The sequence below is a fragment of the Hemicordylus capensis genome, chromosome 15, assembly GCF_027244095.1.
Source record: "Hemicordylus capensis ecotype Gifberg chromosome 15, rHemCap1.1.pri, whole genome shotgun sequence".
In the NCBI taxonomy this organism is placed as follows: domain Eukaryota; kingdom Metazoa; phylum Chordata; class Lepidosauria; order Squamata; family Cordylidae; genus Hemicordylus; species Hemicordylus capensis.
In genome coordinates this window covers 1,513,192-1,528,372 of record NC_069671.1, presented here as the reverse complement: position 1 = coordinate 1,528,372, position 15,181 = coordinate 1,513,192, and the positions used below count along the sequence as shown (strand labels likewise).

Sequence of the window (15,181 nt, the reverse complement as noted above, 5' to 3'; positions counted from 1 at the left end):
ACTGGATTCTGGAGCACTTGATCCTGCGTGGAATGTGATCGAATTTTGGGGCGGGGAGGGGAGGGAGGAAATGTGGACCCCACCCCCACAAACACACACCTTGACAAATGGGGAAGTGTATAGACTTCACATACCTGCCGACCAATGTTCCCTCGGACAGGGATTCCCGGATGTTGATGACTACAACTCCCAGCATCCCGTTGCAATGGCTGTTCAAGGGAACACTGCTGACAACGCGCCCCGATTTCCCCATTCACCTGTTGGCAGGTATGGACTTCAGCTCACTTCTCCCACCAAATCTCTGATGAAGGGGTGGAGGGTAAGGAGGGTAGCCACCCATGTCTGATTAGGGTTTAAAAACCAACCAACCAACCAACCAACCAACCCTCAACCACCTAAGTTCATGCTTGAAAAGAAAACAATAAACTTGTATTGGTTTGTATATCTTCTCGTGCAAATAACCAGAATGCTTACGCAGCAAACTGTTCTCTAGTTTGGAGGGCAGAGAAGTTGTGTTCAAAGGGGTGTGGTCTTCTGCTCAGAGGGTGGGGCTTCTATAGCCAGGGGGTGGGGCAAGTATAGCTCCTCCCCTTCCTATCAACCATGGAAGCAATTCAGTGCCACATCCATGGACCACACCCTCCCCTCCGTCCTATGGAGTCCTAATATTTTCCAAACCATTATTTCCCAAACCTTTCCTGTGGTTCCTGGTTCACCTTCCCTGCCTTACACACACAAACTGAGGTGGCCGCATCACTGACTTATACCATTTCAGATCTCAGGTGGGAAGGAATGTTTAAGAAGAGCTCTGCGGAATCAGACCATTGCATCCAAAGTCCTGTTTACCACAGTGAGCAGCCCAACGCTGGCCTCGATCGACCTTGAAAACAGCTTCTCACATCCTCCACTCCTGTTGAAGGAATACTTCTATGATCAATAGATGCTTTACTTTTCCCCAGCGTAAAATATGGAGCACTGCTTGGCATCTGGTTGCAACTTATAGGGATGTCATAGGGATGAATTGGACAGTGCCTGTGACATCAGCAACCCCTCCCTCTCACATGCCCATTCCAGGTTACTTTTTACATTTCTTCCCCGCTGCAAATGTACTTCTAGTTTGGAACTTTTCACATCCCCAGTTTCTTCCACAAGATATTTGTTCCACATCTGTGAAATGGGAGCAGCTGTATAACTGTCTTACAGAGCAGCCCCTCGGGTTAGTGAAGCATCTATAAAGCATGCTCTCAACTCCAGCTTTACATATGTGCCTTAGTAGGAGTCCTATTTTATTTCTACCTTGATGCATGTAGCTCAGATCAAGGCGACAAGGGCCGGCAGGTGCTGACTTGGTCCAAGGGAACAGAGAGAGGGGCAAAAGGCTCTTTAAGCCACGCCCTCCTAGTGTGGGCAGAGATCTGGGGGGAGCCTTTCCCTTCTGCACACCAACAACTGGCTCCAGGGTACCTGTGGCGTACTCACAGGGGTGGGCTACCATGAGAGGGGAAACTCTGCCTGGGCCTTCATTCCTGTTCCCACCGGGGAGGAGGGCGTGAGAGAGCCCTTTGCCTGTGTGCTTGCTTGGGAGAAAGCCGCTGCAGACGGAGTCCTCGGAACCTCTGGGGGACCAGGCAGGCAGCAACCGGTCTCGACTAGACTGCCAGGTACCCGTCACCCTACAATCAAGAGGTTCTCGAACATGGGTCCCCAGGTGCTGTGGGTCTACAAATCCCATCAGCCAGTCACTGTGACTGGGGATGATAGGAGTTGTAGTCCAGCAGCATCTGGGGGCCCACGTTTGTGAATCCCTGCTACAATTCATATATATGAAGACGAACCTCTTAATATTAAGGGAGATGGAGCATTCCCAAGGAGGTCAGCTCCTGGTTTCCTGTGACCAAGGCAGGGCCGTACTGTGGCCGCCGTCTCCCTCCCAAGCCCCCGAGGCAGTCTGTGGCTAGCGCCTTGACGTGGACTCCGCTCCTCTCCTGCACTGCATTACAGGCAGAGACAGATGGGGCCTGAAATCGCTGCCCTCAGCGCCTGGCTCGGATTAGCGCCTTGCAGGTCCTTCGGGACAGCTGGGACGGCAGAACAGCCGTGTGTGTGTAATGCTGATATGTAACCCTAGAGTGGGGCTGCTAAATATAAGCGGTGGCTCTGCGGAGAGGGGTCAAGGCCCATTTGAGCCACAGCCTGCAGGGAGTTTTCGCCACAGGAGCTGCAGTCCATCCTCAGCCAGAACAAGCCCCCCCCCCCCGCCCAACCACTGGCAAAGCCGACCAGCGCAGAAGTGTGGCGTGCATGTGATCCTACATTCGACAGATGCATTTGCCTGTCTGTGGGGACATCTCTCAAAAGTACAAAGGAATCCATTGCCACAAGCTGTGTTGGTGGCCACTGGCATGGGACTCTCCATGGGTTTGAGCCATGGTGGGATCTGGCCGTATCGTCACCGTGTGCACCATGCCATTAGCTGGGATTCTACAACTTGGGTCCCCAGATGCCATAAGAACAGCCCTGCTGGATCCGGCTCAAGGCCTTTCTAGTCCAGCATCCTGTTCGCCGCACTGGTCCCCCAGATCGTATCTTATCTAATCTTATCTATCATATTTCTATAACGCCTGATATAGACATCTGTAGGCAGCGTACAAAGTTAAAAACATAGCAAATGTGAAACAAAATAAACACAGTTAAATTAACAAAACAAGTAAAAACAATCTCAGAAGATAAGAACATATTAAGAGTTTAAAATGTAAGTTAAAAGCCTGAGAAAACGGGCATGTCTTGAGGGTCTTTCTAAAAGCAAACAGAGAAAGGATGCTCTTATTTCAACAGTGAGTGTATTCCAGAGCCCCGGGGGCCACCAAAGAGTCAGCAGAAACCATAACCCCCACCTTTCCAGATGATCTTAATAGGCAACAGGGTTCATGACAAAGAAGGCGCTCTCTTAAGTACCTTGATTGGGTAGGCCATTGTGATTTGGAGCCATCTGGTTGCAGCTTGGTTGGGACCGATTGGATGGTGCTTGTAACATCAACACCTGCATAGCATAGCATAGCATAGCATAACATAACATAACAACAAATATTTATATACCGCTTTTCAACAAAAGTTTTCAAAGCAGTTTACATAGAGAAATAACAAATGCCCATATCAGGTTATTTTAGCATTTCTCCCACTCTATAAATTTACTTCTATACTGGAATCTTTCACATAAATTTCTTCAACAAAAGATTTATTCCTGAAAGGAAGTTGGTCTACGTGCTCTCAAAGCAACGTATTTTGAGAGACTGTAGGCTAACTTTCCCAAATATTGGTGCATATGATATGTTAAAAAAATAAGGTAAAGCAAATCAAAATTCTGTGAGAGCTAAATTATTTTCATTATGCAAAGTAAACATTGTACGTGGTCTCTCTTATTTTGCATAATTTAATCTGATTTTATTTATTTATCCATTTAGCATTTCTCGTAACATACCATGCTGCTACTTGGGAGGGCAAGAACACTGAAGAACAGCCTTTGGGCCTCTGAGATCCCACCAGGCATTCCCCACACACTTCAACCTTCGCAACTCTAGAAACTTGCTTATTTTTTGGAAAAAGAACTGCGAAGTAGATATCCTCAACAGGCTCTGTTCTACAGCCAATAGCCTCGTGCTACGGCTATTCTCCATTCCCACCACACAAACAGAAGCCTGCACAGGTCTCCGTGAACAGATGTTGTGATTTGGCATTTAGGAATAGTGCACATGGTCCAGCACTACAATATGTCCTGGCAGACTCGGATCTGGTGCATCTACTGACCATTCCGGATGATAAGCTTCTAGCACAATAAATATGCAATAGCCCTTCTGCCATTTTAACAACTAGTCATTCCACATGAGGCGCTGCTGCCACAGACCACTCCAAAATATGCTGGCTGACTTCCCAATCTATCTTATTTGGAGGAATGGGAGGGGAAGTTGGTGATGTCACAGGCAGTGTCCAATAGGTGCCTGCGGCATGCAAGTTCTACCCTCCCTGGCTTCTGCACGCCCCCCTCCACCAGTGGCCTCCAGCAACACTCCTTCTGGCCCATCTCTTAGCTGTCGGTCCAATGTGAGTTGCTTCGGAAGTCTCTAATTATATCCTGAGTAGCCGCTCAGGGCCAGAAGTTGACGTAGGACGAAAAGATAGCCACCGTTCTCCTCCCCTCCTCTGCGTGGTGCTCTCATGCTGCCCGTGAGTGAGGAATGTAAGGAGTGAAATATCATCCGGACGCTTGGGAAGTTGTTAAACTGAGTCAACTGAATTATGTCAGAAGAAGAGGAACAGCCTGTATTTAAAAAGCCATTAAAGAGGCTTCCAGCACTTATGAGGAGAGCTGGTCTTGTGTTAGCAAGCTTGACTTGTCCCCTTAGCTAAGCAGGGTCCATCCCTGGGAGACTACATGTGTGAGCACCTGAGGGGATGGGGCCACTCTGGGAAGAGCAGAAATTTCACATTCCCTCCCTGGCACCATCTTCAAGGCAGGGCTGAGAGAGACTCTTGCCTGAAACCTCGGAGAAGGGTCTGGGTCTGAGTCTGACTCAGTATATGGCAGCTTCCTATGTTCCTATGATCATGGGTTGATGCTTTACTAAGCAGTCAGTTCCATTTAGCTCAGCAGGACTTCAGGTGTTTAAAGTGTTAGGGTGTGGCCATCTCTCCCCCTCCAGTTGTGCAAAAACTAATTTATGCACATGGATGCAGAAAAAGGCATACTGAGTAGCTTTGGGGCGGGGCTGTCCTTCCTTCTGGGGCCAAGTAACTCAGGATTGCCCGAAGGTGTACCACTGAGGGCCACCTCTCTATACACCCGTCTAGGGCATAACCCGAGCCTAAGTCTGACGTCCCCTTGAGCTCAAAACGACTCACCGGCAGATAAGCAATGCCAGCAGCAGCAGCAGCAGCAGCAGCAATACCAGCAGGGCTAAGCCCTGAAGTCAGCCAGAGGCAGGACTCCCTTGGAAGGCAGCGGCATGGAGCGACTCCTGAGCAAAGGAAACCCGCCCATCAGTTTGCACTCTGCTTCTGCACACCGGGCTGCTGTGCAAGCGGCTCCCCGCAACCCCCACCCCCCCAACAACCCACGTGTCAGAAATCCCAACAGTCAAGCGATGGTGATCAAGAGCCACAGGGCTGGGTGTTGGGGAATGTATGCAGCCTAACCACAAGGACGAAAGTACCTCCGAGCATGTACAGAGTGCCTCCCCTTTCCCCTCCTATATCTTGGCTGATTGCACGCAGGGGGCGGGTCAGGGATGTTTCTAGCCAGAGAGGAGGGAGGCGGAAGGTCCCCGCTCTGCGCCCCCCGCAACCGCGAGAGAGGGCGGCGGGGACAGAGGGGGAAAGGCTGACGCGGCCCCTTTAAGACCGGCCGGCCCTGCGGCGCCTCCCGCCCACCCCGCCAGCCGCGCATGCGGAGTAGAATCCGGAAGTCAGCCGCGTGAGGCCGGAACCGGAAGTTGTTCGAGCGGGAAGTGGGCGGGGTCGCGGCAGCAGCAGCAGCGGGCCTTCGTGAAGCCGAGTCGCCGAACCAGCCTCCGGTAAGGGCGGCCTCCCTCCCACCCCGGAATGAGTGTAGTGCTTCTGAGCATGCACAGAGTGCGGCCACGCACAGCCTCTCGCTGCTCTTTGCCCCGCTGCGTCTGGCTGGCTCCTGGGCCCTGGAGGGGGGGCCCCGGTGATGCCCCAGCTCCGGTTGGACTACAGCTCCCATCATCCCCACCCCGCAGCCGCAATAAATGGGGAGTGGGGGTGATGAGAGTTGTAGTTCAGCAGCGTCTGGAGGACCACAGGTTGGAAATCCTCCCCCTCCCTGCGCCCCCCGTGATGCTCCAGCTCCTGTTGTACTACGTCCCATCATCCACAGCAGCTGCAATAAACTGGGGGTGATGGGAGTTGCCGTTCATCAGTGTCTGGAGGACCACGAGTTGGGAATCCCCCCCCCCCACAGGTGCAGTTAAAGTGGCCCTGCCCACTGAAGCCCGGAGGGCCTCCTTGTCACCGCAGAAGTTGGGCCAGGAGGCTGTCAACCAGAGGAACCGGAGGCATCTTCAGAGATGCCTTCCATACACAGACACACACACCCATTCCCCTGCCTTCCCCCCCCCACCCCACACTGCTCCAACTATCCCCCTAGCTTCTCCCCCCTAACCCTAACCACCCCCCATCTCCGTTTCCTGATCATTCACCTTCCATCACAAACTGGCACCATCCTTGCACTTGCCCTGATGAAGCCCCCAGCTGACGCCCCTGCCAGTGTCCGAGGACTGGCAGACGGGTCACCATCCTGGCTTCATTGTTCGGCGGGTCACGCTTTCTACCACTTTGCCAGCACTTGCTAGTCACCCACTTGAATGGGGCAGGGGGAACCCTTCACTTCTCCAAACTTCATCAAACCACAAAGGATTTCCTTCCTTGATAAGCCTGAAAAGATTACATTAGTCATTTTCATCCGAATGTTTAAGAAACTGCCTACGAATGGGACATGGCCAGGTATCAATTTTCAGCCGCTTTTAACTTGCTGTAGTTGTAGCCATTTTTATCAGATTGCTTTGAAAGTAGGCACGTGTGTAGACCTTGTCTAGTAGATCACACTTGCCCAGTTTCAGGCTATTCGCTCAAAAGGTGTCATATTTATATTGAGACTTGGAACGGTGGAACCTTTTTTTTGCTGCTTGCCTTAACAAAAAGGGCCCTCCTGTGCCCCTTTAATGTTAACAAATGTGCTGCTGTCTTCAGCAGTCTCTCTCTCTCTCTCTCTCTCTCTCTCTCTCTCTCACACACACACACACACACACAGTAACTTGTGGCTCTTTTCTCTCCAGAACCTGAATATGGGGAACACAAGCAGTGAGCGTGCAGGCGTGGAGCGCCAGGGTAGCCACAAGACGCCCCGGAGGGACAACTCCAAGGAGGGGGACAGGCCAAAGATCTTGATGGACAGCCCCGAAGACGCGGATTTGTTCCATGCTGAAGAAATCAAGGTCGGTGAGCTTTGATAGCGGCCCTTGTTAGCTGCAAAAGCCTGGCAGGCGTTCCCTGTTCCGTTTCTAAGCGTCAGAGCTTGGAGTCCATTTAGGCTGCTGCCGGTCTGTGTAGACAATCCTGAGCGAGATGGTCTAGCGGTCGGACTTGGCCTAAGGCAGCTTCCGATGTTCCTATGTGTGTTCTAGGCTCCCTTGGAGAAAGAAGAATTCCTGGCTTGGCAGCACGACGTGGAGGTGAACGACAAAGCTCCCACTCAGGCGCGGCCCACCGTCTTCCGCTGGACCGGAGGAGGCAAAGAGGTTTACTTATCTGGCTCTTTTAACAGCTGGAACAAACTTCCCCTGACCCGCAGGTCAGCCTCTTCCCAGCTCTGCCCTTGTGCTTCCTTGGGGTGCCATCCTGGCCCGGCTCATTGCAGTGCTCAGCGAGGACTGTGGCCGGAGCTCTGGGTGCTTGGCCGCCTGTTGTGTGTGGCGGGGGAGGGAGACTGGTGTGGGGTGCCAGATTCTGCTTCTTAAGCATCTCCATTTTCATTTATTTTGGAACAGCAAGTTTCTAGTCCTTACGGTTGCAGAGTTGTGCCTGAAAGTATTTGGCTGGTGCTTGGCAAAGTCTCAGATGCTGGGGGGGTGGGGTCCGAAGGCATCCTGGAGTCAGGGATGCTTCGGGGTCCTGCTTAGCTCCTCATCCGTCCCTTTCTCAGGAGCAGAAAGGAGTGATGGGCTTGCGGAGAATGTTCTGGCCTGAGGAAGAGGGCATTGTGGCTCACCCTTGCTGTTTCCTGCTGTAATAAGAAAGAGGGTGGCTCTGTCCCCCTAGTTAGAATATTTGGAACCCAGTGATGACCGGTGGCTTTGATACCTTTATTTCTCTGTTCCAGCGATGGGGTGGAACACACACTAAGCTCGCATGTCCTCCTCTGACCCTCCAAGTCAGGGGTAGGCAACCTTGACTCTCCAGCTGTTGCTGAACTACAACTCCCATCACCCTTAACTGCCCCCCCCCCAAAGCCACCATAAACCACCTAGAGACTCTGTTAGTGGGAGGTATCTGTGTGAAGAATGAAGGAAGGCATGGATGGTTCGGGGTATCCCAGGCCCTGGCAGGGGGGCTTCTGTTTAGGGGGCCTCCATCTGGCCTGGAAAAGAAACCTTGCACGAGCCTCACAGCACGCTTTGGGGCTCATGTGGGAGAGAGGTTTCGGCAGGGGGGCGTGAAAGGACACCTGGTTTTTCCTTGTCCCAGGCTCCTTTCCTTGCTGTACTCCATAGTGCTGCAAGGGTTTAGATTTGGGGCTAGTTTCCACATACAGAAAGGGAAGGAGAGGCTCTTGTAGAATGAGTTGGGCCATTTTGGGATTGTTGCCTTTTATATTCTGCTAAACTCTAGCGATTTCAAAGAGAGGATCACTGGTCATGTGGCAGTGAGCATGAACTGTTGCCTTTGCTAAGCGGGGTCTGCCTTGGTTTACATTTGGATGGGAGACAGTATGTGAGCACTGTAAGCTATTCCCCTTAGGGGATAGGGCTCTAGCTTGGTGGAAGAGCCCCTGCCTGCTTGAATGCAGAAGGCTCTAGGTTCTCTCCCTGGCAGCATCTCCAGGTAGGTCTGGGAGGGACTCCTGCCCGAAACCTTGGAGAAGCCGCTGCCAGTCAGTGTAGACAATACTGTTAGATGATCCAATGGTTTGACTTGGTATAATAAGGCAGCCTCCTCTCTGCCTGTGTAATTCTGTAGCTGGTTCTCTTTTTAGGATAAGAGATTAATTTCTCCCTCTCTCTCTTACAGCCACAATAATTTTGTGGCAATCCTAGATCTCCCAGAAGGTGAACACCAATATAAGTTCTATGTGGATGGTCAGTGGACACATGATCCTTCAGAGGTAATGTCTTAATTCGGCAACTTTGCGCGCTAGTAGTGGTTGATCTGCTGGTTCATGCATGCCTGTGCTTCACTGCTTGATGCTTGGTGATTAACCAATGGGTGTGCAACCAGTCTGCATTGAAAGCAAGGGGTTAGGAGCGTTTCACCTCAAGAAACACAATCAAATACGCAAATTAAATGTAATGACAGTAACACAAGTGCAGGTGAGAAATGAGAGAAACCTGTATGAAGTGTTGATTTTGTTTGTTTCAGTTTATAAAATGACCATTGTTTATATACAGTTGGACTAGAGAAAAGGGGGCTCTCTCTGTCCATAAACGTCACAGAGGCCCGCTACTACCCTCGCTAACTCTAGAGATGGTCTAGAAAGGAGGGGAAGAGTTCAGAGAGCCAGAGAGAGAGAGAGAGCGCCAGCCTAGCCTGTCAGCAGCACTGGGGCCAGAGAAAGGGTCAGGATATGTTTGGGATGCGGGCATGATGTCTGCTGTGCTCCAGGATGAAGTGACTAGGCCCTGCTTCTTCAGGAAATGACATCACTGAGTACAGTTTGCTGGCAGTGATGCCTAAACATCGACTCCAACAATGCCTGGAGAGAAGCATGAGAAAAATGGGTACAATTGGTAGAACTATCTTCCCACTCTAATTCCCGGGCATTTTATGTCCAGGACGACCCGTTTCCTACATCCTGGGCAGGACGTCCAATTCCTGGGCTGTCCAGGCCAGTCCTGGACATGTGGCAACCCTGTTCACAGCCCAGCGGCATGCCTCTCTCCTTCCATCCCTTCACATTCTTTGAGTGTGTACAGCATGTTGAGCAGTGGCACATCTTGTCTTCTGCAGCTGGCTTGGGTCTGGCGGTGGGGGCAGGGAGGCTTGAACTTTCTCCCCACCGTCCAAGTCTGGACCCGGCTCGGAACAGCTGCTGTTGGAGCAGCCATTGGTAGTGGCGGGAGCTTCCCTTGCAAAGCAAGCAGCTGGGCTGGGGCACTGATGGGGTGGGAAGAATGACTGCCCTCTTGGCCCAGCCGTGCTGCTGTTTACACAAGAGAGAGGGGCACACACACAACTGCTCAGCCAGTAGCGATCATCTTTTCTGGTTTGACTCTTAGCTTGGCAAAGCAGGCCCCCAAGGGGAGTTCTGGAGAAGTCAACTTGAAGTGGTGGAGCTTGTGTTGAGGACGTGAAGTCCTGTCGGGAGGAGGGCTGGGCGTGTGTTTGTCTCCTGCGCTTTGGCTGACCCGTCTTTCTTCCTAGCCCGTAGTAACCAGCCAGCTGGGGACTCTCAACAACGTTATCCAGGTGAAGAAAACTGACTTTGAAGTGTTCGATGCCTTAATGGTGGATTCCCAAAAGTGCTCTGATGTGTCTGGTAGGTGTGCCTCTCCTTTTTTAAATTATGCATCTGCAGTGGTCTGAGGAGGAAGCATGTTTGGGTTGCATTATTGGGCATGTCTCTGTGAATATGGGTCTGTCATGTCTGCTGTTCTCCAGGATGAAGTGACTCGTCAGGAAGTGACATCCCTGAATAGTTTCCTGGCCGTGAGGCCATTCTGCACAGAGTATGGTAGCAAGCATGACTTGTCCCCTTTCCAACGCTGGGCCTGCCCAGGTTTGCATTTGGATGGGAGACTAGAAGTGTGAGCACAGTACGACAGTCCCCTTAGGCAATGGGGCTACTCTGGGAACTTCCCAGTTCCCCCCCCCCCCCCGCCCCTGGCAACATCTCCAGATAGGACTGGGAGAGGCTCCACACTGAGCGAGATGTGCCAAGGGTCTGACTCAGGGCCAGGCAGCTTCCTGTCTTCCTAGCCTCCAGCCACCTATGACTTGAGGTCTATTAGGTGGATGACAAGCTGCAGAGAGGACCTGTTTGAGTTACCGGCTTGTGTGGAGGAATGGGGGTGCAATCCTTCAGTTCTTTCAAGCCACCACTGCCTCCTTGAATTCTCCACTTTTGGGGGGCGCAGTTAGGAAGATCTAGGTTGGCCCCACCCTTGGGTGCCCAGCGAGTTAACGTGCCTGAGCGGCAAGCCTATGCATGCTCCTTCCCCAAGGCCTCACTGTTGCTTAACAACTGGGACACTTTTTAAACAGCAGGAACATGGGATGAATGTGTGGAAGGAAAAGTGCAGGCAGGGAAAAATAAAACCACCATTCCAGCTAACCCCCGGTCCTGTAATTATTCACTCCGCTTTGGACTCTTCAGAAAGTGTCTGCATCGGGAACAGACCCAGAAGAAGAGCTCGCCACCCTCTCTGTCTGGGGTCAGGACTCCCACTTTGCCAGTCTTGGGGGAGGGTTTCTGGATAGACCAGCTCCTCTGGCTGCTTGCTGGCCGTCAGTCACCAATGCCGCTTATTCCCTGAGACAGAGGCGCTTGCTGCTGCAGCAGCCGTCCCGGCTAGTCCATGGGCCGGGCCCACAAATTCTGGCCTTCCGTAGCATCTTGGGGGACGAATGCCCATTGTGATGTTTGGCAACGTGATGAAATGCTATGTACTTTTTGCGTTAGCAAAACGATTGCACGTGTGGCTGCTGCAGGTCCGGTGGGCAGGACAATCCAAGCCATGCTGTCATCACCTCTTCCCCAGCTCTAGGGTGTAGACCTCGTCAAAATCACAAGAGCATTCGTCATCATCTCCCCACCCCCACCACACGCGCGCACACACACACGCACGCACGCACACACACACACACACACACACACACACACACACCGATCACTCCAGCTGGCTGATGTGTTTGTGGAGCAGAATGTTGAGGTTAATGCTCTTGAATGGCTCCGTTCACGGGAAGCCTCTTTCCCACAACGTGCCTGTCCAGAGATGCTCTGCCTCCAGGCGGCCAGACTTGCACGTACAGACCGGAAAGAGAAGTTTCTGCTCTTGCTTCACGGGCAGGGCTGAGCTCTGGAGAAACCGCAGCTGGCTTCTTTGAGCAGGGGGCACAGTGGGGCACACCTTCTTTGAGCAGGGGGCACAGGGGGCACACCTCCGGCGGCAGCTGCTCGCATGGTGTTGACTCTTGAGGGTAGAGATGCTGGAGGACCCCTTGCTGTTCCTGTCCAGTGACTGCAAGTGAGAGTAGTTGGGTGAGCCGTTTGACTTCTCTCCCTAGCTGAGCAGGACATTGCCCAGCTGCGATGAGCCCCAGCGAGCGAGGAAGCCAAGCGAGGGAACCGAGGGATGGTGGGATTCAAAGCCAAGAGTACTGGCTGCAGGGCCAAGAGCAGGGAATTCCAGACTAGATCCAAAAGCCAATGGAAGGTGCCCTCTGTGCAGCTTGCAGCTGTAGAGAGATCTGGCTCTGTGGCTGCAGCAAAGACCTGCTGTTGTGGGAGGTGAGCCCCGTGGAAGAATGAGGCCCAGGGGAGGCAAACCAAGCTTAGTGGTCCTGCTGGTGTGGCTTGTCCTGTGATGGGGGAGTTATGGAGTTATGGCTGGACTCTTCACTAATTCCTAGTTTCAGTGCTGGAGAGTCCAGGGCCTGTGCTTCACAAAATTCTCATTTCTGAACAGAAATGGGGACTGTAGTGACCGGTCTCCCCTCCCACTAAAGAGTTAACAGGGAGTGAACCCTTGTCTTGACTGACACGCTGGTGAACTCCAGGACAGCCAATCAGTACACTGGGTCGGTGGGACCTAGAGAGTGGTTGCGAGGAATTCTGGAAACAAGAAGGGCAGGTCTTTGTTAGAAGAGAGAAGTACATGTGGCCATGGAGGATGGCTGCAGCTCTTTGAAGTTAGAACTGAAGGAGCTTGATTCTCAACCAGTTTGGTGAGTTCAAGGAAAAAGGAAGCTTGGGCTTTGGCTTCGGGAAGTTTAGTCTAGGGAAAAGTTTGTTTAGTCAGCCTTCGCGTTAGAATTTCTGTAGCCAGGAGTCGACACTGATTCGACAGCGTGAGCTTTCCTTTCTTTCTGAAGACAACCTATTTTTTATAATCTACTAAGTCTTCTTAACTGTTTCGAAGAAAGCCTCAGACGGAAGCAGTCGGCAGTAATGGAATAAAACTGGTTTTTTAAAGTCTTTTTATAGGCCTCTCCAAGTTGGTTTTTAACTCAGGGGTGGGGGGAGGGGGTTTACTCTGGTGCAAACACATCCTCAAGAGCTCTGCAGCTATCAGTTTTCTCACCACTAGTAGGCTTGCACGTGGAAGGTTTTTGGTACTTATCCAATAACAAAATAGAGAGCGTTTTCCCTGGGATTTCACCCCGAGCCCAGGGAGGTTCAAGCTCTGTCGATAAGCGGGGTTAAGGTGGCCACCTTTGAACCTACCGATAATTGCAGAAAGGTTTTTGGAGAAGCCTAGTCATGCAGCTCAGCAGGGATGATTCAGCATTTCTTTCCCTCCTGTGAGCTTGCTCTGAGGCAAAGGCTGTGATCCGCGACAGGGACTCTGAAGTGGCCTGCTTGAAGAGACCACGGCTAACGGTGTTGCCTCTCCTTTGGCAGAGCTCTCCAGTTCCCCCCCTGGGCCTTATCACCAGGACCCTTACAGCTGCAAGCCAGAGGAACGCTTTAAGTCTCCCCCCATCCTGCCTCCACATCTGCTGCAAGTTATTCTGAACAAGGACACTGGGATTTCGGTGAGTGGAGAGGGACAGTCTCATCACACCCTCACTGGGCAAGCTGGTATAGTCTTCTCGTGGAAGGATGTTGCTCCCATCTTCATGTGGGAAATCTCTTGTTGCAAAGCACCGATTCCCCTCTCAACGATTCCCCTCTGGAAACCAGAGAGGGCCACACTAGCACAGCCACGAAGGGTTGAATCGGCCCCGAAGGGTCCTTGGATGCAACTGGAGGATTTGTGCTAATGGCTCGGTTGCCCAGTTGGGGGGAAGGTGGTGTGCTCCTGCGTAATGTTTAGTCTTGAAAGCGAATGGTGCTCAGACATGTGGCTGTGCCTCTGGCAGGTGCGTTAGAGTGCTTCTGTGGCCTGATGGCACTTGGTCTGGCGTCTGGAAGCCTCACTAATAGCTGTCGGCGCTGTCTGTTTCTCCTTGCCCCTTGCAGTGTGACCCTGCCCTGCTTCCTGAGCCTAACCACGTCATGCTGAACCACCTCTATGCGCTCTCCATCAAGGTAAGAGGGACTCCGCCTTGCCCTCAGTTGCCTTGGCTCAAGACATGTCAGTCTGTTGAACTCTCTCTCCCTCTTCCCTAGGATGGGGTGATGGTGCTGAGCGCCACCCACCGTTACAAGAAGAAATACGTGACTACCTTGCTGTATAAGCCCATATGAAGTGGGGCCAGGGGGCTGGGCTGACAGGCCAGCAGAGGAAACCAGCGTGCCCTCTGGACTCGCAGCAGGCTTCCTGTCAAATCCTATTGTTTTTCTAAGAGCCCAGATCTGTCACATAGCCGCCTTGCACTCTCCCCTGCACCCCAGTCTTGGCTAGCCTGCAAAAAAGAGAGGACGCACAAACTGCAGAATACAGTTAGCCTGGGTGTGTGTGTGTGAAAATATCCCTTGACTTGGCTGGGTCACCTTGAGCAGTTGTGGCCATTGGGGGCTGGTAACCGGAGTCCTTTCATCACGCAGTCCCCCCCGAGAGCTTGTTTCTACTCTGATGTGGGGTGGGGTGGGGTGGGAGGTGCGGCTTGTCTCCTCTCGCTCTGGGGACAAGCACAGGTGCTGGGGTGAGTGCTTTCCTTCCCTGCTGTATCCCGGATCTCGGTCAGAAGCTGCTGGCAAAGACAGTGGGCTTGTGTTGTGTGCTGACCGGTGGAGGTTGGTGGGTGTGGTAGCAGCAAGCAGGTTGGAAAAGCCCCCGGCTGTGGTCCCGTTTTAGGGCCAACCCCCCCTGGCTCCTTGAAGCCAGTCCTCTTCCACAGGTCTCCTCCCCAAGGGCAAGCAGTGTGGGTCAGCCCTCTGCAGAGGCTGCAGGGCCAGGAGGTGGTGCTGCTCTGCTGGTGGGCCAGGGCGGCCTCCTTGTGCAGCAGCCCAGCAGCCAGGGAGGGGCACGCAAGGGGCAGCCCGTCTCTCGCCCCGTGAAGGGGCCCAGGCATGATGGTGCTGAGGAGCCGGCGTGTGCCTTGTATCCAAGCGGGCTCTTCTGGCTCCTTAGACACATTCTCCTTAGACAAGCATTCAGGCAGCCTTGAGGGGTATCCGGGGGTGGGGGGTGGGGTCTGGCTCCACCCCACCCCAGAGTGCTGTTGGGAACAGTATTTCCCGTCCATTCTTTGATTTTGCCTTTGCTGCTGTTGTATTCGTCAGTCACGTGTTTTTAACAATAAAAGCACTTGGTGGCATCAGTGCCCAGAGTTCTGTTGCATGCTA

General features: G+C 52.6%; 1 protein-coding gene and 1 long non-coding RNA gene across 4 annotated transcripts in view; one reads left to right on the top strand and one right to left on the bottom strand.

Annotated features, from left to right (window-relative positions):
* The window catches only part of LOC128337777 (uncharacterized), a 17,107-nt gene extending 11,628 nt beyond the window's left edge, over positions 1-5,479 (bottom strand). The window contains exons 1-4 of one of the 3 annotated variants that reach the window (XR_008312430.1): positions 5,208-5,476; positions 4,897-5,012; positions 2,956-3,040; positions 134-257 (exon numbers count right to left, since the gene is read on the bottom strand). This is a non-coding gene — a long non-coding RNA (uncharacterized LOC128337777). Of the gene's footprint in view, positions 1-133; positions 258-857; positions 911-2,955; positions 3,041-4,896; positions 5,013-5,207 lie in introns of those variants that run through there. The other 2 variants (XR_008312432.1, XR_008312431.1) reach the window with 2 other exon arrangements.
* PRKAB1 (protein kinase AMP-activated non-catalytic subunit beta 1) lies at positions 5,413-15,181 on the top strand. Its single transcript, XM_053279122.1, has 8 exons — positions 5,413-5,567; positions 6,852-7,010; positions 7,200-7,366; positions 8,803-8,896; positions 10,153-10,267; positions 13,352-13,485; positions 13,913-13,981; positions 14,063-15,181. Exons 2-8 carry the CDS (start codon positions 6,861-6,863, stop codon positions 14,138-14,140), a joined length of 807 nt encoding a protein of 268 aa, XP_053135097.1. The 5' UTR covers positions 5,413-5,567; positions 6,852-6,860; the 3' UTR covers positions 14,141-15,181.